The sequence below is a fragment of the Triturus cristatus genome, chromosome 9 (genome assembly GCF_964204655.1).
Source record: "Triturus cristatus chromosome 9, aTriCri1.1, whole genome shotgun sequence".
Lineage (NCBI taxonomy): Eukaryota > Metazoa > Chordata > Amphibia > Caudata > Salamandridae > Triturus > Triturus cristatus.
Window position 1 is genome coordinate 319,325,292 of NC_140592.1, and position 22,894 is coordinate 319,348,185.

General features: G+C 43.9%; 1 protein-coding gene across 1 annotated transcript in view; it reads left to right on the forward strand.

The window, feature by feature from the left end:
• Positions 1-3,564: 3,564 nt before the first annotated feature.
• LOC146797835 (toll-like receptor 7) overlaps positions 3,565-22,894 on the forward strand; it is a 148,385-nt gene continuing 129,055 nt past the window's right edge. The window contains exon 1 of the mRNA XM_085625030.1: positions 3,565-3,693. Within this exon, the coding sequence (XP_085481156.1) occupies positions 3,691-3,693 (3 nt within the window). The 5' untranslated portion in view covers positions 3,565-3,690. The remainder of the gene's footprint in view (positions 3,694-22,894) is intronic.

Below are 22,894 nucleotides of genomic sequence, written 5' to 3' on the forward strand. Positions count from 1 at the left end.
ATTCATCCGAAAGCTAGCACAAAAACACAAGCTGGAATTGTTGCACAAGGACGTTTTGATATTACTGTCGACAGGTGATATAGTCTGTTTCTCCATCTCGAAGAGGAAAGAGCATTTATTAAAAGATATTTATGGATTAAGAAAAAATGCCCCAGAGAATAATTCAGACCGGTTTTGGACCTCAAGCTGGCCAACAAGTGGATCAAGAAAAAGAGATTGCAAATGCTTGCTCTCTATCAGATATTCCCCCAACTTATCAAGTGGGGGTGGGATATGTGCAGTATATGTATAGAATGTATGCTTTCACATCCCAATGTCAAAGAAGCACAGGAAATGCTTGAGGTTCACAGTGGAGGTATTACATTACCAAGAGCAGAGAGAGTCTTTCATGATTCTAAAATGGTCAAGTCTCAAGTTCCCTGCCTAGACTTTCACGTCAACGTCCTGAAATCATTGTTGCCCCTGTACTAATTCTCACTTATCTGGGAGCCACTTTAAATAGAGAGGAAGTAGAAGTGTATCCTCGAGGGAGCAAGTCTCTTCCATTTCTCAGAAATGTCACTAAAGTCTCAGTACTCCCCTTCCAACACCTGATCAGATATCTTCCCTTCTGGGATTGATAGCCTCATACATCTTTATTTTACTGAATCTCTGGTTACACATGAGGCCTCTTCAATTGTATTTGAAAAATGAGTGGCCTCAGTAGATGGTCATCTGGGAAGACAAACATCATCTGTTTCTACCAGTGAAATACTTCCTTGCAGGGCGGTTCAAAAGGTCAACTCTTCTGAAAGTGGTGCCTTTCCATCAGGAACTACTGTCACAGACTACCTTGACTGGTGCTACCTTGGTAGATTGGGGAGCCCACCTGCAGTCCATCAGCACAAAGGCAATGGTCAGGTAGAGCACATCAATGTGCTGGAACTGATGGCAGTCAATTTAGCTCTCAAGGCTTACCTACCTTCTCTGACAGTGGATAAGACCTTGATTCAGACAGACAACAGGACCACAATGTAAAACGTCGACAAACAATCAGGCACAAGATCCATTACACTTTCTCTGGAAATGTTTTATTTAGCAAGAAACCTATCCATTCATGTTGTTCATCTCCTGGGTCTTCAAAACGCTCAAGGTATTTTCGTAGCAGAGTTTTCCTGGAAAACCAGAAATGTATTCTCAACAAAAATGTGCAAGAAGACATTTTCTCAGACTGGGGTTTACATAAATAGATCTGTTTTCAACATCTCATATTGCACAATCCCCAAAAGTCACCTTCAGAGTATAGGAACCGGGATCTCTGGGTGATGCAATGGAGATAAACTGGTCACAGAGATTTCTCTGCACGTTTCCATCGATACCACTGATTCCATCAGTACTGCAGAAATTCAAATATTATAAAGCAAAGATGATTCTAATCCTCCCAAAATGGCCAAAAAATAGTGGTTTGACGAGCTTCTCTCCCTGTCTTTAAAACCATCCAGGAGGCTGCGGTACAAACCAAATTTACTAACTAAGATGCCAGGGCAATAACACCATCCCAACCTGATATTGAGCTTGACAATGTGGCTCCTGTAACAATGCAATACAGACACCTAAAGTTACTGCAAGTATGTATGGCAATTCTAAAAGAGGATAAAAGGCCATAAACAAAGGCTTCCTGTGTCTTAAAATTGAAGAGATTCTATTTATGCTGTTTATCGTGATCAGGAGCTTCTGTCTTGCCAATGGGATGTTATCTGTCCACATTTTCTTGATCTAGCACAAACGCTGAATTTGTTTTCAAAAGTATAGTTGACTATGATTCCAGCATACAAACATAACACTAATCAAACACCATTCTATACGAATGCAGTTGGGAAAGACATTCTGGATTCTGGAGGTATTGAGGAAAATTTACCCTCCTAGAGAGTGCAACTACGAAAATGCCTCTATACTGACCTATCACATTTCAACATTGAGAGAGAGTTGAAATGCCCTCCGTGGAAGATTACTGTAGCAATATTGATGACATCACCACTTGAACCTACCTTTACATAAGGCATCATTGCAGCATCTGACTTGGAAAGTAGCTTTTCTTGTGCCATTACCTTGGCTTGCGGATTCAGCAAGCTCCAAGCTCTCATTGCAGTCATACCTCACACTTATTTTTTTTATCGCAACAGTGCAGACATGACGACTCGCCCTTCCTTTCTGCCAAAGGTTGTTTCTGATTTTCACGTCATTACCAGATTTCTTAAGTAATACTTCTACTCCAGCGTAAAGATCGCTATAGTCCTCAGATGTAAGAAGCATCTGAAAATAATTCTTGGAAAAAACTAAAAATATAAGGAAATATAATAAACTCTTTCTCAGACTGTAAATGTAAATGTGTTGTACTTGTATAGGGCACTGCTACCCTAGGGTGTCCTGCCGCTGTACTCATACCGCTGTGGAACCCTTCTTGGCTTTTCCCTGGGAAATGCCACTCCTGGGCACCCCCAAGGTGAAGCCAGGCATCCCAGCGCTGTGTGGGCCTGTCTGTACTGGTTTAGCAACATCCGTGCAATACGTTTAGAGATGGATTGTTTACTGTATGTTCTTCTGCTATCCGCTGTCTAACCTAAAGAACATTCCACACGAAGAAAAGCCGCTTCTACAGCATGTGTGGTTTCATGCTACAATGCTGTGCTCTTAGTCACTAGCTTGAGAAGGAAGAATTTGGAAAAAATTGCCGGCTAAGGTGGTTTTGAGTGTATTTCAGAAATGACAGCTTATTATCTCCTACACTTACCTATGTTGATTTTTGGTTCCCTGGCGCAGCCGCCGGTCCAATTGCGGTCCGACTTCCCAAGTGGTAATTGGTGGTCGGACCGCCGATACAGTGGTGGCTGGACCGCCACTGCCATGCCACCACAGGTCTTGCGGTCCTCGGACTGCCAGACTCGTAACCTGGCCCTAAGTGTTCCCAGATCATCACAGGCAAGCAGGAATATCCTATGTTTATGACCTAAGTGAAGATACTTACGAGGCAGTACTAGGATTGCAAGTAACATTTCCTTTTCTAACACAAAATTAAATAATCAGTTTTTTGAGTAATCTCCTTCAATCAGTGTAGGCTGATGTAATCCGAGTAATAGTATACTGTAATCAAAGTAAGGTAAAGTAACTCCCTTCTTTAAAGTAGTGCATGGTCAAGTATTACAAGAGGAATAGAACATCTTGTGTATCAAATACAGGGTAATAGAATCAAACAAATCTCCTTCTGTAATCCAGTAAAGGCTAATGGATTCTAAATAATGTCCTTTATCAATCACATTTCTGATGAAGTAAAGTAATAAGAGCAAGCTACTTAAAAAACCAAAAGTTAAACCAATTAGTGTTTTCAGTGCTTGTTTTTTTTGAAGAGTAATGCAAGAGCATTTCCCGTAAATGGGACACCTTATGCTTTTTATAGAACACAGAAATGAAAGTTTGTAGTAGCATAAAACAACTTCCCCTTGTGTATTCAGTTATTCAGTGTGTGTTGTTGAGGAAAGCTCCTTGTGGTCTTGATACTGAATGTGGAAGGAGGGTTAGTGCTGAGAGGCCTGCCCGTGGGGTCGGTGACACTAGAGGGGGTGGAGAGTTCTCTGTCCTCCATACAGATTTCACACAACCCGGCTGCAGAGGTTCAGGAAGCTCCTTGTGGGTCTTGTTCAGCACTGACACACTATGGTAAGTGCTGTCATGTCTCTCTTTGTTACATATTCATTGTTTATTCCTCGGGCATAAAGACAGATGTAGTTGGTGCACAGCCAAATAGACAGATTTTTTGCATTACGCATATGCGTATCTGTGGTGAGTGACTTTAGCATTCTAGTGTGTATTTTTACACCTCTGTACTTCAAAATGCATAGCAGGACTGCTACTTGGTATGTGGCAACGTTCCCTCAAATTAAAAACCTTTGAATCTCTCCAGCCAGCCTAGTCGGAAAATAATTCTCAATAAAGCAGTATGTCTTTTGTGCAAAATATTCTTAAACAGAAGCACCTTGCTTTTTCACAATGGCTTCAAACCTATGATAGTTTCAGATTTCCATTGGTACTCCAGGAAAACGCTTGTGAATGCCTACCTCCGTTCACGAGAAGGTTTTTCTGCATGTCCAGCTCTACAAAGTGTACCGTTGCGCATGCGAAAATACCTTTCCATTTGTGCAATAGTCATTTTTCCCCCACTGGGAGAATATTTTTCACACTCTGATGAAACCCTTTCCACAGTACCCCCAACAATTTTGGGAGTTCCCCCTTCCCACGCCCACCCTGCAAATTTAATTTACTCCTGCCAAAGGAGTAAATCTTCGGCCACTTTCACTGTTGGACTCAGTTGGAAATAAAACTGTGAATGCTCTCAAACTCATTTGTTTGTGATTTTTTTCCCCAATCTTGTCAAGGCATCCCCATCGTGGGACCCCTGTGGCCAATAATATGCATGTGTAAATCCCTTTCTGAGTGTAAATTGAGGGTTGGTAGATCCCAGACTTAGACTTTGCAGCCGTAAAACAAGCCATTTGAGCGTGAGAGCGCTGTAGAAGCATTTCTCACCATCAGTTAACTAAACAGGCCATGGGAGACCCATGAAGTCAGTGAAGATTTGAGCAAAAGCCAAAATACTCTTCAATATTACTTCCACACTCCCAAGTGGAATTGTAGCATATATTATGTGTCTCTTTTGCTCCTCACAAGTTCTAACAAAATGAGGTAAATCTTGCCTTGGAGACAGGAACCCTGTAGATATGGAACAGGTCTAGGCAGGAGAAACACACAGACTACCCTGTTAGAAGCCAAAGGGGACTTGGGAAGGCTGTCAAAAAAAGCTTCTGCTTGCCTGCAACCATGACAAGCCTAGAGCCTGCAAACTGTAGAAAACTTATTTGGTTGGAGGATATAATATATCTGAACAGTAGAACTGCTGGTCGGGCGATCCAACAGCAGCCCATATATGAAAGTGGAATCCAAGACAAGTCACAGAGGTTAAACTTGGGCCAGATTCCCCCGGCGCACAGCTAGAAGGGCGAGTCAGAATTGCGGGCTGGCGAACACTGAAAGCAGAAATACACTCTTGTCCTAGTTTAATTTAATAAATATGGCGGGACATCAATTTCTCAATGGATTGTGAAGGTGGACAAGCCATCAAATTCATGGGGGGTTGGGGCGGGGTGCAAGCTATAGGTCTGGCTTGGCCCTAAGAGCCAAAGCATGTGCCGAACAATTGAACGATCAACCATGTTCACAAGACTAGATGACCTGTGAATCAAGCCCCGAACAAGCCGATAGGTCTAGGTTTAATGTACTTACACAAGTACCCTTAGTATATTAGATCAAAACACAGAGGAGTAAGCCAGCAGGAGTGACAGAGAGAGCAATAGTTGTAAAGTAGTCCCTCATGGAATTCCATTTAAGCTTTCTAGTGAAGGTGGATAGATACACATAAACAGCCAGTACCATTAGGTGAGAGATGAGTACTTCTCTAGGCTGAGAAAAGACGTGATTGAGAAAGAAAGTAAGTAGTTGAAAGGGTGGACCCAAAACCAGGAGTTGAAAGGGTGGACCCAAAGCCAGTAGTTGAAAGAATGGACCTGAAGCCAGTAGTTGAATGGGTGGACCCAAAGCAAGTAGTTTAAAAGGCGGGCCCAAAGCCAGTAGTTAGAATGGTGGGCCCAAAGCCAGTAGTTGTAAAGGTCGACTAAATCATGGGTATTTTGTTAGCAATAGGTCTCTTTGATAGCTGAACCCAGACCTTAAAGATACACTAAAAGTCCAGTGGCGGACAACGCATACCATTACCCCACAAGTCGTTACAACGACTTGCGGAGGGGGGAGAAGGTGTTGGATTTAAAATCCAACACCTTCCCTACAGTCCGCACAGACTGGAGTTGGAATAGTAAATTTTACTATTCCAACAGCCAGCGTCCCCCCTCCGCAAGTCGTTGTAACGACTTGCGGGGTAATGGTATGCGTTGTCACAACGCGGTCGTTGTTACGACTGCGTTGTGACAGCATGCGGGATAATGGTATGCGGAGTGAAGAGGCATACTCGCGCTCTGGATGTTCACACACAAAAAAAACAAGGGCACATTTTTTCCGTACCATAGTATGTGGCTAAGATTGTCTCATCCCAGGATGCTTATCCCTGTAACACCAAAGGGTGGTGGGGAGTAAAGAAAGCCACAATCTAAGCAAAAAGACAAATACTAAAACATTGTTCTGTTGTTAACTTGTAAATTTTACTTTATAGAGAGCTCATTAAAAATGTAGAACATCATGTATATAACATTGTAAGTTTGGACAACAGCATCTAGTATGAAAACAACATAGGACGGCTATAAATCAAGCAAGGTGACTTCAAATTATATATAAAATTTAACATAGACACATAGAATACCAACACGTGTTTCACTGTTGTAGTGCCGCTTCTTCAGAGCTGCAGGAAATATAATAGTGCATTTTTACATATTTCTCAAAGATAATACGTGATAAACTGTTAGACAATATAGCATCTATATTGCACATCCTACAAAAGAGCAATAGTGATACTCAAAACATTTTTGGGGAACTCAACACAGATTAGGTCATAAGATTCAAATTCAACAGGAACAGGAAGTCAGCCAATTTCCGTTCTTTATGAGCCATCCCCTCAACACAGCATCATTGTAGGAAATGACCATTGTGCGTGTGATGCCTGAACTGTTTTTTCTGGCTGTAGAACTCTGTGCATTTTACACTTGCTAACCAAAGGTAAAGTATCTTCTTTGCTCCTCGTTTCAAGATGATTAAATTGGTATTGTGAAAATTTACATATTTAGCATACTTTACTTATAAGTCCCTTGTGTAAGGTTCAAAGTGTAGCCAGGGCCTGTAAGTTAAATGTCACCTGTTGTGCCATCCACTACTGTGGCAGTGTAAACACAATTCTTCAGGCCTACCGGTGTAGCATTACTGTAGCAGTGAAAAAACTCAAATTAACCTGTCAAAATAAACCCTTCTGAAAAGTCAAAACCTCCCCTTTAAATATTAAAAAGTCACCCCAATATACGCCTTGCAGCCCTCTAGGCACGTGAATAGTATTTAAACGTAGGACATGTAGAAAGTTAAATGTTAACATGTCCTTGCAGTAACGAGCACCCAAATGCTATTTCAGTGTGAAAGGCCTAATTGTCCTCTGTAGAAAACCAGTGTACAGATTAAAATACCAATACTGTATCTCCGGAATGGGACTAGTCAGAAAAATAATCAAACAACTATTTTCAATAGTTTTGAAAGTCCAATGTAATGGTGAAGTCAAATGTTTAATAAATATTAAGGGAAAGTAACTTTTAGAAAGTGACTAGATGCTTAATAAATACTAAGGTAAAGTAACTTTTAGAAAGTTACCCTTCCCCTGCCATAATTTCCTAGAGACTGATTTGCATTTGTTCTCTAACTTCTCCAAGCTAGTGATTAGCATTTGAATAGGAGTACAAAATGTGTGAAATGCCTCCTAGGCGTAAATATTAGGTCACAATAGGTGATTACTCTGTCACCACCATGGTCAAACTTCTCAGACGGCTGACGGAGTAAAGGCCTTTGGAGGATTGGCTATATGTCTGTCCACCCAATTAGGATGGGTGGACATATAGCTATTTTTTTTTACTGTCTGTCACCACCACGCAAACCCTAGTGGTTAGGGACAGTAAAAAAGAAATGATGCCCCCTCGGCATGGGACAGCAGATGTAGGAATGCTAGAGTCATGTTCTTTCCGGATTACACTATAGGAGTAAAGTGCCAGCGAAGCTCTTTTCTGGCGGTAAAACAGTAACTGCGGTGTCTTGACATCACATGCTCCCTAATATTCCCTGCCAAGCTACGGATAGTGGCAGATGGTAAAACACAATTTTTTGCGTCACCACAGGACACCTAGGACTGGCTGGTTTCTGGGACCCAGACCTCCGAAAAAGGATCTGGTGGTGGAAACCCTATCAAAACCACAGACAAACGGAGGCAACGGATTAAGGCTTGAGTACCTAAGCTAACAGCAGTGCCGAATTTGGATTTGGAGCAGATACTGCAGGAGCACCAATTAGCGAGGCGGAACAGATATCTGATCTCTCAAAAGAATCTGACAAAGAGCTGTCCGCCAGGTCCACAAAAGACGAGAGCTCCTCTATATTATGCCTTTCTTACACTAACTCTATCAATATGCCAGATATTACCCCTCAAACATCAGAAGCTATAATATGAAACACATGGCTTACCACCTAATGGTTTACTCAACAGTTGTTTACGCTTGATTATGCATTCTAAAATATGTTTGTATACTGAGGAAGGGGAAAGGGAAAAAGTAGTTGATAATACAGGAGGGATGTGAGTTGCGAGGATAGTGAGGAGAACCCCGATCGCGGGGGCTCCTTGTGTGGCCTGCCGCCTGGAAACGTCCCAGATAACCACTGTTATTGCTTTACCCTTCCTTTATCACATAAATGGGTTGGAGGAGAAGACGCTCCTGTTTGCACCATTGGGTTACGCCCCCTCATACACTGGTTGAAGGGCTGACTTAGTTGATATATCAAACAGTAATAAGTTTGGGCAGTTCACTACGATGGTGGGGTCTGCTCTTTTGGTATTGTATGTTGCCATGTTAGGAGTTAGTGTAGAATGGTTTAGATTCAGGTATTGCTCCACCCCACTCCCACCCACCATTGAAAACACACTAGGTTATGACAACATATGACTACCCTCTCTCACTCAGCTTATACCTAAGCGAACATCTCAGATATGACTTCACAACGCATAATAACATGGAATACCCGTGGGCTGCACACCCCTTCCAGTAGATATGCAGTCTAAGCATACTTAAAGCGACATGGTACACAAATAGCTCTATTACAAGAGACCCACCTGACACAACTAGAAGTGGACAGACTGCGGCGCAGGTGGAGGGGAGACATTTTGGTTACGACTTACTCTGCATTCGTCAGAGGAGTGTTGATTAAGGTGCGTCCTGATACCCCTCTTCTAATAGAGGAAGAGAAAATGGACAAAGATGGGAAGTATGTTTTTCTGATAGGCAAACTAGATGGGAGACGCCTACTAACTGGCAACATTAATGCGCCAAATACAGACCAGGGCCCGTTTTGGAGTGAATTATCTACTGTACTCTCTAAATGGTGTGATTTACTGTGGGTGATCGGAGGGGACTTTAACAATGTACTGGACATACTCCTTGGTCGCTCATCCCCCCCACTGAGTGGCACAGAGGCAGCTGCGGGGGGCCATGCTACTTAAAAACTGAGCTAATATCTGGTGATTAATAGATATTTCGAGGCATCGTAATCCTGACACAACGCGCATACTCCTTTTACTCAGCCCCTCACGCTTTACATGTCCTCATTGATAGATTGATGTGCACGCCTAATTTACTACCCTACATGCAACAAGCGGACTACCTGGGTCGCAAACACTCAGATCATAACCCACAGAGTGTGTCCCTAAGGTGGGATGTCGGGCTGCCCCCGATCCCACTGTGGAAATTTCATCCCACAATGCTGGAGGACCTGTCTTTCCATGACTCTTTACGTACCGCAGATGAACAATATTTTCTGGACAATGCAGACACAGCATCTTCCAAAGAAATAGAATGGGAGATATTTAAGATGACGCTCAGGGGTACCTGTCTGGGAATGGGGGGTGGGATGCAAAGACAGGTAGATAAGGAGCTCTTACGCCTAGAGCGTGAGCTATTGTCACTAGAAACGGACCTGACCGTGGATGCAATATTCTCTGCAGAGCTCATAAGGGCAAAAGTGAATCACCCAAGTCTCATCGAGAGTTTTAGATGCCTCAATTATGCTGCACATTCCACTAGGGCTCAGCTCAGGCAGACCGATCCGGGCGCCTACTCACCTGCTAATCGGGCATGAACACCCGACCAACACCGTCAATGCTTTACAGTCTCCCGCCGGACGGATGAACTATACCCAACATGAGATTCACGAGGAGCTGATCCTTTACTTCACGTCCCTCTATCAATCAACGACGGAGGCTTCCGAGCCTGAAATAGCCAGTTTCTTAGACAGCCTTCCGTTTCCCACACTGACACCTGCCAACGCATAAAGCTTGATGAGCCTATTACATTGGTGGAAATACAGGGAGCAATTCGCTCCCTGGCCTCACCCGGCTGAAATATACAAAACTTCTATAGATCTACTAGCACCAAGATTGCTAGACATCTATAACGAGGCCATACATTTTTCAAGACTGCCAAACTCCAAGTATGAGGCCTTATTAATTACATTGCCAAAGCCATGCTACTAGGCTCTTATCGCCCACTGGCATTGTTAAACGTTGATTATCAGGTCTTGGCTAGCATTCTAATGGGACAACTCCCACCACTGGTCCCCCATCTGATCCATGATGACAAGAATGGGTTTGTTCCGGGTAGATCCGCCACTCTCAATCTGCGCCGTTTATTTTATTTAATGAGATATGCCCCCCAGACTGCGCCCTGCTCTGGGTGTATGGTGCTTGACCTTGAGGAAGCGTTGGATACTGTTAAATGGTCGTTTATTTTTACAGTCTTATCCTGATATGGATTGGAAACTCCCTTCATTTCACTAATGAAATTACTGTACAACAATCCAAAGGTGAGGGTTCAGACTGGGAAATTGGTGCCAGCACCTATCTCGGTGAACAGGGGCAATTGGCAGGGTTGTCCCCTTTCTCCGCTCATCTTTGCACTAGCCATTGAGCCGCTGGCTATAGCCATGCGAATGTCGGCAATCAGTTGGGGTGTTCGGTTGGGAGAAGAGAATTACGTGACCTCTTTATATGCTGATGATCTGTTTTTTATGTGTGCAACATATAACGGGCATCCCAGACTCCATAGCCAACATACTGTCCCTGTTTGTTCGGCTTTCAGGACTACGGGTCAGCTTGGGGAAGTCGTGCTTATTTCCGTTTGTCCCTAGTGTGGCCGACCCATCTTTGCTTATAGACAGATTCATGGTCACATGGCAACCGAACATGTTCCGATACCTGAGTATACGTGTGTATCATGAGGATTGTGACCTTTTGGATGGTAATCTTATATGTGCCCTTACATCCCTAACGTTGCAAATGACGTTCTGGAACACAGTAGCATTATCAGTAGCAGGCAGGGTAGCACTCATCAAGATGGTGGTACCTCCTAGTCTTTTAAATGACTTGGCTAATCCACCACTATATTTACCACCACCCTTCTTCCAGCCAATAGATCGGATGCTCCCAGATTTAATATGGAATAAATCACACTGCAGAGTAGCACTCACAAAGTTATATCTACCATCGGATGGGGTGGACTCGGAGTACCGAATTTTGAACATTATTATCTAGCATCTCAGCTACAGTGGGTGGCACGTTGGACGGCGGGCCGCCACCTACCAGATACGGCGGGTGGTGCTGTACCACTAACACTAGGTGGGGTCCTTACCTTGTTCCACCCCTGTGGCGGAAGAGCTGGCGAACTCCCTCAACTATTACAAGTGGCCTATCACTGCTTTCAGAGATCGTTATTCCTCACCAAAAATATCACACCTTATGCTCCAGCTACCCCGTTGCTTTGAATGCCCAAGGGGAACAGAACAACCACATTATCGGAACTTAGAGCTTGGCACGAGGAGGGGATACATACAGTGGGAGATCTCTACGTAGATGGAGCGCTTACGACATACAATGATCTTATGCACGCAGAGGAATTACCTTCTGGACACTTTCTTATACATTTTTCATGGCTCGGTTTCCTAAGGCAACACTGGGGAGACATTACCCAAGACCCACAGACACTCCTTGTACTCCAATACATTCATGGCATGGGAGTGGGTAAACACTTAACTCAATGATTTGCAGGCGCATTCCGAACACACAACGCACAAGACTTGTCCCCGCTGCATGGTAAATGGGAATCCGACCTTGGACACCCGTGCACAGACAGAGTGGAGAGCAGTCCTAGCGAGCCCCACATACATCCAGCGTAATGCTCGATTTAAACTTCAATATTATTTAGTGCAAAGAGCCTATCTCACCCCAGAGAAATTAAATCACTATTTTCACAGACAAGATATGACCTGCCCTAGATGTGGCTGCTTGGATGCGGATCTATTACACATGGTGTGGTTGTGTCCCGATTTGTGGCAATACTGGGAAGGAGTGACACAGCAGCTAGCTAACTATATTGATAGACAGGTACCCAACACTTAGGAGGCATGCATACTAGGTCTGTATAAAAGAGACAAGTCGCTTCATAGACCTGGAACTTGTAGTGGCTAGGAGATTAATAACAAGGTGTTTGAAATCTAAGGACCCGCCGCATTTACAAGCCTGGCTGCGTTCTATCCTTGTCTGGGCCAGAGCGGAGGGGGATTCCCTTTGCATGGAGGACACGTTGGGACTACGTACATTTCCCATCTCAGACTGTTGGGATGCGATTTTCGTGATCCTACAGATGACTCTACACATTGATCTGATGCAACAGACACATAGCCTAGGAGATTCTAAAAAAAAGATGTGGCAACTCACACCTCAACTAGAGGTAATCGCAGTGGTATGTAGCAGGGAGACAATTTTTGCCAAAAGTATTTGGTAATTTCTTATGAGCTTAATCATGAGTCTGATTCATTGGTTATTTTATTTTTTTTAGTACTGGGGAGAGGGAGATAGGGTGGGGCAGACTGCGGTTTATTTGGTTTAAGTTTTAAGAATTTTTGTTTACTTGATCTAATACAATCTGTGATTTGATAACAGCAATCATATACTGACACACTGAGCTACCTTAAATTTATGTTGAAATTAGGCAGAATTGCTGTTTAACCTTCTATTGTTAAAGACGGTAAGATGTATATTCACCAAGCCGCTACACGGCTACTCTTGATGCAAATGTTATACTTAAATATGTGATTATATGTTACAAAACCTAATAAAAAGATCAAACAAAAAATGTAGGAAGCTGGCTTTTTTTGTAGTGCATCAAAATGATGTACACAATATATAGAAAGTCCAGACGACCCATATGGGCTTACAGGGTGTAAATTAATAATACCAACTGCTCTCTTTGTGGTAGTGTGGGCAAGCAGTTTAGGCTTATCATAGGGTAGTGTTAAGCATTTGTTGTACACACAGTCAATAAATGAGACACACACTCAAGAAGAAACTCGAGACCAATTTAGACAAATAACACAGATTTTTATATAATTTTAGACACCAAGATCAGCAGAATCAGGTAAGTACTTTAGACGTTATAGATTTTTACAGGAAAAACAGTAGAAAATCACATCTGTCAGATTTAAGGCATGAGCAATGAACGCAGTGATGTTATTTTATGGGAGAAACATTCACTGCATAGGTATACTCACAGACGACATACAAGACTGTTCTACTGTACTTCAGGTAAGTAGGAGCCAAGGTCCAAGAAAGCACCAGCAGTTCAAGTTTACCTGCCCTAGGATGTCCAGGTGCAGAAGTGCTGTACGTGGTCGTAGCCCCGAACGTCAGATGCTAAAGTCAATGGGAAGAGTAAAAGTAAGAAAAAGGCTGCAAGTAGGACCTGAGGTTTCAGTCCGGCAGAACCCAAGGGGGATGGGGGTGGTCTTGGGTCTCATGACCACAGAAACACTGTTGGTTTACTTAAGGCCAGGCTGGGGATCACAGGTGCAGAGGTGTTTTAGGCTCTCACGGTTCTTGGTGTATCTACAGAAGAGGGAAAAGAAACACAGCTGGGCCCCTCTCGGTGGGGATCAGGCCTCTCAAAGTTGTTCGAGGTGCAGGTAGGGTTTGGCAGTGGTGGTGTTCCAACGGAACACAAACAAGCCTTTGTGCTTGCAACTGATTCCAGTATCCCGGGTATTGGTGCAGGGGGGTTCCTGGAGGGTCAACCAGCTAAGTACTCATTAGAGAGCTGGGGATGATCTCTGGGAGCCACAAAGTCTTTTTGTAGGGACACTGCTCCATCAGTAGACCCAGGGGTTGACAGAATGTTGGACTGGGCAGATGCGGTCTGTGCCTGCTGGTGCAGGGAAGTGTCTACTCCACTCCAAGGGAGATGTTGCTGGGTCAATGAAGTGCTGGGCAGACATTCAAGGGTTTGGGGAAGTTGTTCTGCTTCTGAACAAGTCTGTCTTTGTGATTGTTGGGACAGTAGCAGCCAGGCAGGGTTGTGCACCAAGTTCGGCAGTGGTCGACAGTTCTCACGTCTTCGGCTCTTCTTTGTCCTTCTTCTTCGTCCAGACCAATGAATCATAGTTCCTGGTGTCAGGGGGCCACCTAAATACTATATTGAGGGGCATTAAGGGGAGTGGAGGGCACCAGCCACTAGGCCTCTTAAGCATGGGATCACTACACCCCCCTATATGACCACTTCCTGTGGGGAGTGGGCATAAACCTGTCCCAGAGTTCCTAACTCCACTAAAAACACGATGGTAAAACCCTTCTTTTGTGGAGCACATCAGGTAACCCACCTGAGGGAACTCAGCTTCAACATTTTCAATTTGGGAAGCTTTTAAAGCTGTTTTCAGAGGCCAGGTTATTGCTTATAAGGCAAAGTTTGATAAGAAGGGTGCTCAAAAAGTACTAGCCCTCCAGGCAGATATAGAAAGGTCTAGGTGTAGGCTAGACCATGTCAGTTCAGGGGCCCAGGTAAATGTTCTGCATTAGGCCCACGCTAGAGCAAAAGAGCAATTAAAGTATTTTTTATGTTGGAAGAAATCAGAGGGAATAAGGCCTATAAGCAAAAATTATAAGGGGAAAGCCAACATTTAGGCAAATATTTGGCTTGGACTATTAACATTCGAAATAGTAGACCTGCAATTGTCCAGGTGAGGGATCCTGAGACAGGCACTATTGAGGTCACCAAAGAGAATGTTTCCAAGGTTTTTCTAAATCATTACAAAAATATGTATGAAGAAGCACAGGATATTGATTGCACATGTTTGTCAAAGTATTTTGAGTCTCTTCAGGTACCTCATATTTTGGATGGTCAGAGGGATTCTCTTATTAAACAAATAAATCATGAGGAAGTGACAAATGTACTTAAAAATATGGCCAATGCTAAAGCAGCGGGGATCAATGGAATTCCTACAGAAGTCTAAGACCTTTCAAAACGTGCTCCTACCCTTTTTGACAAAACATTTTAATCAGGTAAAGGAGGGGGCTGCTATTTTGAAATATTTCAACAAAGATGTTGTGGTATGTTTTCTAAAGAAAGATAAGGACCCAAGGGATCCTAATGCATACCGTACCGCCTGATCGGTCTACTAAATGTAGATTATAAATTATTTATGAAAATTTAGGCAACAAGTGTGGCACCCTGTGCACAACAGATAGTCCATAGAGATCAGAACGGGTTTCCTACAACAAAGATTAATGGCAACGAATACATTCTTTTTAAAATAGGCCATATATTATCTGTCAGCCAAGAAGGTCAAGCAGCTATCTAGATGCTCGATGCGGAAAAGGCCTTTGACCTTGTTGACTGGCAGGCCTGGTTTTTCACATTATGTAAATTTGGGTTTGCCTCGCAGTTTACAAAAATGTTACACAAGCTCTATGTAGGGTCAGTGGCTAAAATTATTATAAACAGAGAAGAGGCGGGGTGATACAGATTAGGCGAGGGACCAGGCTGAGATGCCTGTTGTCCCCTCTTTGTTTTTCTCTGTTTGTTGATCCCCTGGCAATAAAAATCCGTAATAATCCTCACACTCTATCTCCCCTGAGTGAGATGGCTAAAATAAAATTATTTGCAGATGATATAATCTTATATTTGCAAGTAGATCCTACAAATATTCAAAATGTATTAGAGAAAATACAAGCCTTCACACAGATAGGGAGCTAGTGATTAAACTAGGCCAAGACCGAGATCCTGCTGTTTAATTTAAATGTAGGGAGTCTCCCATTGTCTATGCAATGGCTAGCGTCTCAACCAATTAGGTATCTTGGAATATATGTGATGAATAAATATGATCAATTGTTCTCGCTCAATTACGGCAGTACACTCAAAAAAGTGAAAAAGCTTTTAGATAAATGGTCCTCGCTTCCTCTGTCATTAATTGGACGAGTATCAGTGATTAAAATGTCAATTTTACCATTATTTTTACTTTTGTTTCTTAATCTTCTCTTAAAATACCAAAATCTTATTTTAGGGTGATAGATATAATTATTAAAAAATGTATTTGTGCTAACAAGCAGCCAAGAGTTAAACTCCATTACTTCAATTAGATATATCACAGGGAGGCCTCATTTTGCGATATACTATCAAGCAGCACTAACTAATTTAGAAATTCTGTTAGCTACGTCACCATCCAAATTTGCTAATTTATACTCCATACAAGGCAGTGTGACAGTGCAATCAAATTGCCTATCTTTCTTCGACTCCCAAACTACCAAACATAACCAAGGTATAAGACTATGGCGCATTTACTATTTCGGATCCAACTATTTATTTAAAGTATGTAAAATTCCATTATGTCACACATTTATTATAATTGTGGAAAGCGAACACTGGTGGTTACAGGTTTTCCAAGGGACTGTACGTTTCTAGAATGATTTAGGTTTCACACGATTGGGCGATTTTGACAACCTAACAAATCTGATTACCTGGTATCGGCAGGGATTGCAGTTTGGTTGCCAGGATGCAGCTCTTGGTTTCAGTTTTAACCAAGTAACCAGTTTTCTACGAGCTAATTATATGCTGGTGGATCCTCAGGTGATGACGATACTCTTGCAAATGCATGAGATTAAATTGCTTGGAGTGGGCAGTTGGTATCAGCTTTAATGCCAGACGATTGAACAGAAAGAGACTGATTGATTCTTGCTAAAAGTAGAAGAAGAAGCAGGTTGTAGATTCAATACCAAAGATTGGCAGTTAGCAAGTGAACTGGGATTTAGAGCATTAAGATGCCAACTATAAAAGGATGGCTTTTCAATCCGGATGGTTGAATTATTATACACCAAAAATGCTACATAAGATGTTTCCACTACTCTCAGACCACTGTTTAAGGTGCCAAGCTAGAGGAGCAGGGGACCGGCATCATATATTTTTTCATTGCTGCCATCTACAACAATTTTGGGAAGATGTGTCCAAGGTTATTAATCAATCGTTGTCAGGCCAAATTATGCCGTCACTCAGATTGGTGCTGTTTGGTTTCTCCTACGAGGTTTACCATCTTAAGAAATACCATCAATATTTTATTTTGATTGCCATAGCAGTAGCCAAATCCTTGGTACTCCAGAATTGGAAATCAGATAGGATACCATTAATACAGCATTTGTATGCTGAGATGGCCAGGACCTATGCGTTTGGAGACGCATTTGCTAAACGTATTGAGGCCCTATATAGATTAAAGGAGAATTGGATAGGTTTTTCCTCAGGTCAGGAAGCAAACAGATGATGAGTATGAATTCTACTTTGGTATTAGAAACTGCTCTCGATGGTAGAAGTTGTATATCACATATTTTAGTTTCAAAAAATCATTTAATATCATTAATCATTGCAAAATAGTGTTATGCAAAGTATGATTCGAAATTGCACTATGTAAATTTTTTTCCTTCTTTGCATGACACACTTTCTCCGAAATTGGATAATGATGATAATATTCCAAGGAATTTGTCCAGCTGTTATTTTAGATCCGACCCGAGAAGTTGTCATTTAACAATGCGAGTATTGTGTCAGTAAGAGATAAAGGTTATAAGTGAAAATATTAGGATCTGTTAAATGTTTGGGGGGGGGGGGTTTGCATTCTTTATATCTGTTATTCGTCAGGATGCATTCTTTTAGAATATTAATATTTCATTGTTTGCACAGAGTTTATTTCACTGCTGCTACTGTTGAGATTTTCTTTGCTTAGAGATCTGTCAGTCTACTAATATTTTGTTTTAGTGCTTTAAGAGATGCTGTCTTGCTATATGAATTGTAAACTCTGATTTTCATCTACTCAGATAACAATTGCTATTAAAAAAAAAGGTAGCCCATCCTAGGCCTGTGTCTAGCCTGGAGTTGCAACACGCCTACTGCATAGCTAATTTTCCACCTGGCCGGGTGCCAATTGAGCCTCAGAGCGGAGGATGGCATTCTCCAAGTCTGGAGGAAGCCAGGGTTGCATATGAAAGGTGGCAGATACGTTAAAGCCTCTGACCTTGGTATGCAGATTCACTAGCCATGGCACACAGTGAGTGTGCCATGTCATGTTTTCACACATGGTTTGCACTATGTCGTGCAGCCTGCAATGGCAGTCTGCATGCAATTTGTATGGGGGTCCCTTAGGGTGGCATAATACATGCTGCAGCAGTTATCGACCCGCTTCAGTACCCATGCCCTAGGTATCAGGAGTACCACTTACTAGGGACTTACAGGCATCCTGAAGTGTGTGCCAGTTGTGAACACAATTAGACCACTTTACCTTGTTTTTTATGGAAAGAGCACTGGGCCTAGTTAGCAGGTACCCAGTGCACATCAGTCGAAAAACTTTAGTACCAGTGGCAAAAGGTGGGGGTGACAATGACAACAAGCATTGGCATAGCCAATAGGTCTCGCCTTTGGGACCTTATAAGTGTTTAACTATGCAATAGTTGATGTATTTGCACCAAGGATCTTATGCTGCATAATTAAATACTTGTAAGGTTGTGAAAGCGAGACCTATTGGCCAGGCCAATGCTTGTTTTGTTTGAGCGTGAGAGAGTTAGTGATTGTGTGAGAGAGTTAGTTATTTAGTTAGTGCAAAAGTGAGTGAGTGATCTAGTTAGTTTCAGTGTTTGAGTGAGAGAGTTAGTTTGTTATTTAGTGAGAGTGAGAGAGTGAGTGAGGTAGTAAGAGAGAGTTTTTGAGAGAGTTAGGTAGTGAGAGAGAGAGCGTTTGTTAGTGAAAGATATTTTGAAAGTTAGTTAGTTATTAATTGAGAGTGAGAACGTTAGTGATTTAGAATGAGAGACTTAGTTAGTTAGTTAGTGAGAGGGAGAGGCCAGTCGTGATCAGCCAGGGCAGAATTATGCATGGTAAAATTGCTTTGCCTGGTTCATAATCAGGGTCTAAGTATAAAAACATCTCAGAATTATGGCGACTGAAAATTATTTAGTGATTATATTCATCATTGACTTCGTGTTTAACATAAACACATGCACTGATCAGTTATTGAGTGGACTCTCCTGAAGAACTCTGTCAACAGAAATACTGCGATTTCTTAAAAACTTAAAGTAGGAAGGTAAGCACACAGTAGCACCCCAAGAGACACGGTAGACTTAAAGAAATGTGATTGAGACAAAAGAAAATGATATATAAATGCCATGGCGTGTAAAACAGGGAAACCTTCCGAAAGAGTCGCATCACCTGTTGTGGGGGTCCTGCCGCTACTCCGCCTGTTTTGCTGCCACTGCTGGGTCCCTAACGCTGTGAGTCTCCCCTGCCGCCGCTTATCCATCACGCGGCCGTGAGCAGGGGGAGACTACAGCTCCCAGGTCACCTAGCGCTTGTTGACGCCCCCACCCGCCCGGAGGCGCTGAAAACACCGCGGCTCCCTCGGTGGAGCGGGAAACCTTCCGAAAGAGTCGCATCACCTGTTGTGGGGGTCCTGCCGCTACTCCGCCTGTTTTGCTGCCGCTGCTGGGTCCCTAACGCTGTGAGTCTCCCCTGCCGCCGCTTATCCATCACGCGGCCGTGAGCAGGGAGAGACTACAGCTCCCAGGTCACCTAGCGCTTGTTGACGCCCCCCACGCGCCCGGATGCACTGAAAACACCGCGGCTCCCTCGGTGGAGCGGGAAACCTTCCGAAAGAGTCGCATCCCCTGTTGTGGGGATCCTCCCGCTACTCCGCCTGTTTTGCTGCCGCTGCTGGGTCCCTAACGCTGTGAGTCTCCCCTGCCGCCGCTTATCCATCACGCGGCCGTGAGCAGGGGGAGACTACAGCTCCCAGGTCACCTAGCGCTTGTTGACGCCCCCCACGCGCCCGGAGGCGCTGAAAACACCGCGGCTCCCTCGGTGGAGCGGGAAACCTTCCGAAAGAGTCGCATCACCTGTTGTGGGGGTCCTGCCGCTACTCCGCCTGTTTTGCTGCCGCTGCTGGGTCCCTAACGCTGTGAGTCTCCCCTGCCGCCGCTTATCCATCACGCGGCCGTGAGCAGGGGGAGACTACAGCTCCCAGGTCACCTAGCACTTGTTGACGCCCCCCACGCGCCCGGAGGCGCTGAAAACACCGCGGCTCCCTCGGTGGAGCGGGAAACCTTCCGAAAGAGTCGCATCACCTGTTGTGGGGGTCCTGCCGCTACTCCGCCTGTTTTGCTGCCGCTGCTGGGTCCCTAACGCTGTGAGTCTCCCCTGCCGCCGCTTATCCATCACGCGGCCGTGAGCAGGGGGAGACTACAGCTCCCAGGTCACCTAGCGCTTGTTGACGCCCCCCACGCGCCCGGAGGCGTTGACAACACCACGGCTCCCCCCGCGTCGCGGGACGCGCGCGGGTGGCGCCGGGCTAAACCCGGGCAAAGGGCGGGCCGTCTGTGGCCGTCCGGGGCTGGAAGAGGCTGGGTTGGGTCACCCCTCTTTCGATCCACCCCTGAAGACTTCGGATATGAGTCTGTCCGGACCTACTATTTTAAGGTACTGTGTTTGAGTCATATATAGCAGCTGTCTCTACGTGTTGACTGGTATAGTCATATTTTGATTTCTTGGGACACACTTGACTGTCCAGGACTTTGAGCTGATATTGTGATTGTACCCGACTTCTCGTATCTAAGATATTATTATCAGAAGATAATGAGTAAACCGGGTAAGATACCCAAGCTCATCGTGCCCCGTCCAAATACTAGATTACATGCAGCTGCTCCTCAGCCCCTACCAACACTTACGGCTATTGATAAAATGTTACAACAAACAATTGGAGTAGTCGCCACTGCAATCGAAAATACTGAAAGAAGACTTTCCCTCACTCCTACAGTATGTTTGCAAGATTTCGGAGGGGATTGCTCAGTACTAACTATTGATCCTATGGCCTCTGATTCCTTCCTTGCACCCACCTTTGATGAGCTGCCATGCACACAGATGCCCTCTGAATCATTAAGTGATGTGGAGTTATGGCAGGCTGTAGAGGAGTCTCCCAATAATGTTGTGGCCTCGCATGTTACTTTGACTCCTTCTTCCCCTGTATTAATTGCGAAATTCGGGAAGTTAGGTCCTAAATTAAGGAAAAATAGTCTCCCTAAAAAAGCTAGAAAACCGGGCAAAAAAATGTCGGCCAACCATAACCATAATTTGGTGACCCCATCGAATAGCACTCTGAATCCCCAGCTAAGGGTACCATGTTGGGTCACAAATATGGTGGCGGACTTACAGGCATGCTTGGAACAGACCATTGTTGCTCATATTAAACCCCTAGTCTCGAAACTGGACAGAATTGTTTCCATTTTAAATAATCGGACTGTGGGAACAACAAAGTTAGTAACTCCCCACAAAAAGTTAGTATCTTCTGTCTCTGGTAACTTGGGGGCTGTTCCTGTTGACATTTCAGTAGCTCAGAACACAAATTTAGGGAGTATAACTATTACCCCTAACCCTACAACTTCTATGCCACTACCTCCTCCTCCTACCTTTAACGATCCAGGTTATACTTCCCAGACTTCAAGGGTTCCAGCTGGCAATTCTAGATTACACTCTAAGTAGGCCGAAGTCCCTGGAAAAAGTGTTACACCTTTGCCAACGAGATCTGCTCAGTGTAGGGCAGATCCTTGCCAGTTGCCTTCAATAAATTTGCCCCCAGAAGCACAACCCTACGTGGTTGTTCTAGCGGGTGTTCCAGCTCTAAGAGAGGGGAAAAAAGAATTTGAGTCTGACCTTAAAAACAAATGTATCCAGTGGCTAAGTATAAACAGACCCCTCTCCCCTAATATTTTGGGGGAGATTTTGACGGTGAGAAGAATAGAGTGGATTGGAAGGGGTCCCAAAACAGTGGCAGGGGATGTCATAACAATAAATTTTAGGGATCCTTCTGCAGTGGAGCATATTTGTAAATCTTCCACTTGGCGGAACTCCCAGATATTGCCTCTCCATTTGTCTTATTTTTATCCCACCTCCAACCAGACTTTCATTCACTATGGTAGGAACCATCTTTTTCCATCTAGTGGGACTCGACAGTGGAAGTCATCTGTGGTGCACCCCTTAATCCCTATCCCGCCTCTGCAGTCGTATACCCACTGGAATAGGTATAGTGTCCTGGAAGAAGTTGACCGACTGGCCCAGATTGAAACCCCCATTCCAGCATTGAGTAACAGTGAATGTACGGATGGATCTGGTCATGGGGAGAATACTCCCACCCTACCCACTGGTGATGATTTTTGTCCTATTGATAGTGGGTGGGTGGTTAAGAGAGTAGGAGGCACTCGAGATCAGAGCCCCTTAAAAGAACAGGGGCTTGAGCAAGGCTCTGAAAAAGTGATGGAAGGGTGTATAAAGATTCTCTCCTGGAATATAGCGGGACTTAAGAATAAATTATTTGAACCAGAGTGGTTTGTATTCATGGCAAAGTATGACATCTGTTTGGTGCAAGAGACCTGGGCCTTGGAAGAGAGTGAATGTTCCGGTTTTGTGACTTTTGACATCCTCGAAGTCTCCAGGGGCAAGGGCCGCCCCTCGGGTGGGCTATCCATTTGGGTGGGCACACACTTAGGAATACGGGCCACTCAGCTTGAAACAAATTCCCCTGATATTCAATGTGTTTTATTAACCTTACCTGATAAGTCACGAGTGGCCATTATCAATATCTACTCCAGGCCTACTATGAATGGAAAGGAATCAAGCACTATTATTGCTCTTGACCTTTTCATTCAGTCACTTGATCCCTCAATAATAATAATAGTGGGAGGCGATTTTAATTGCCAGTTCGAACCCTTGAGTTC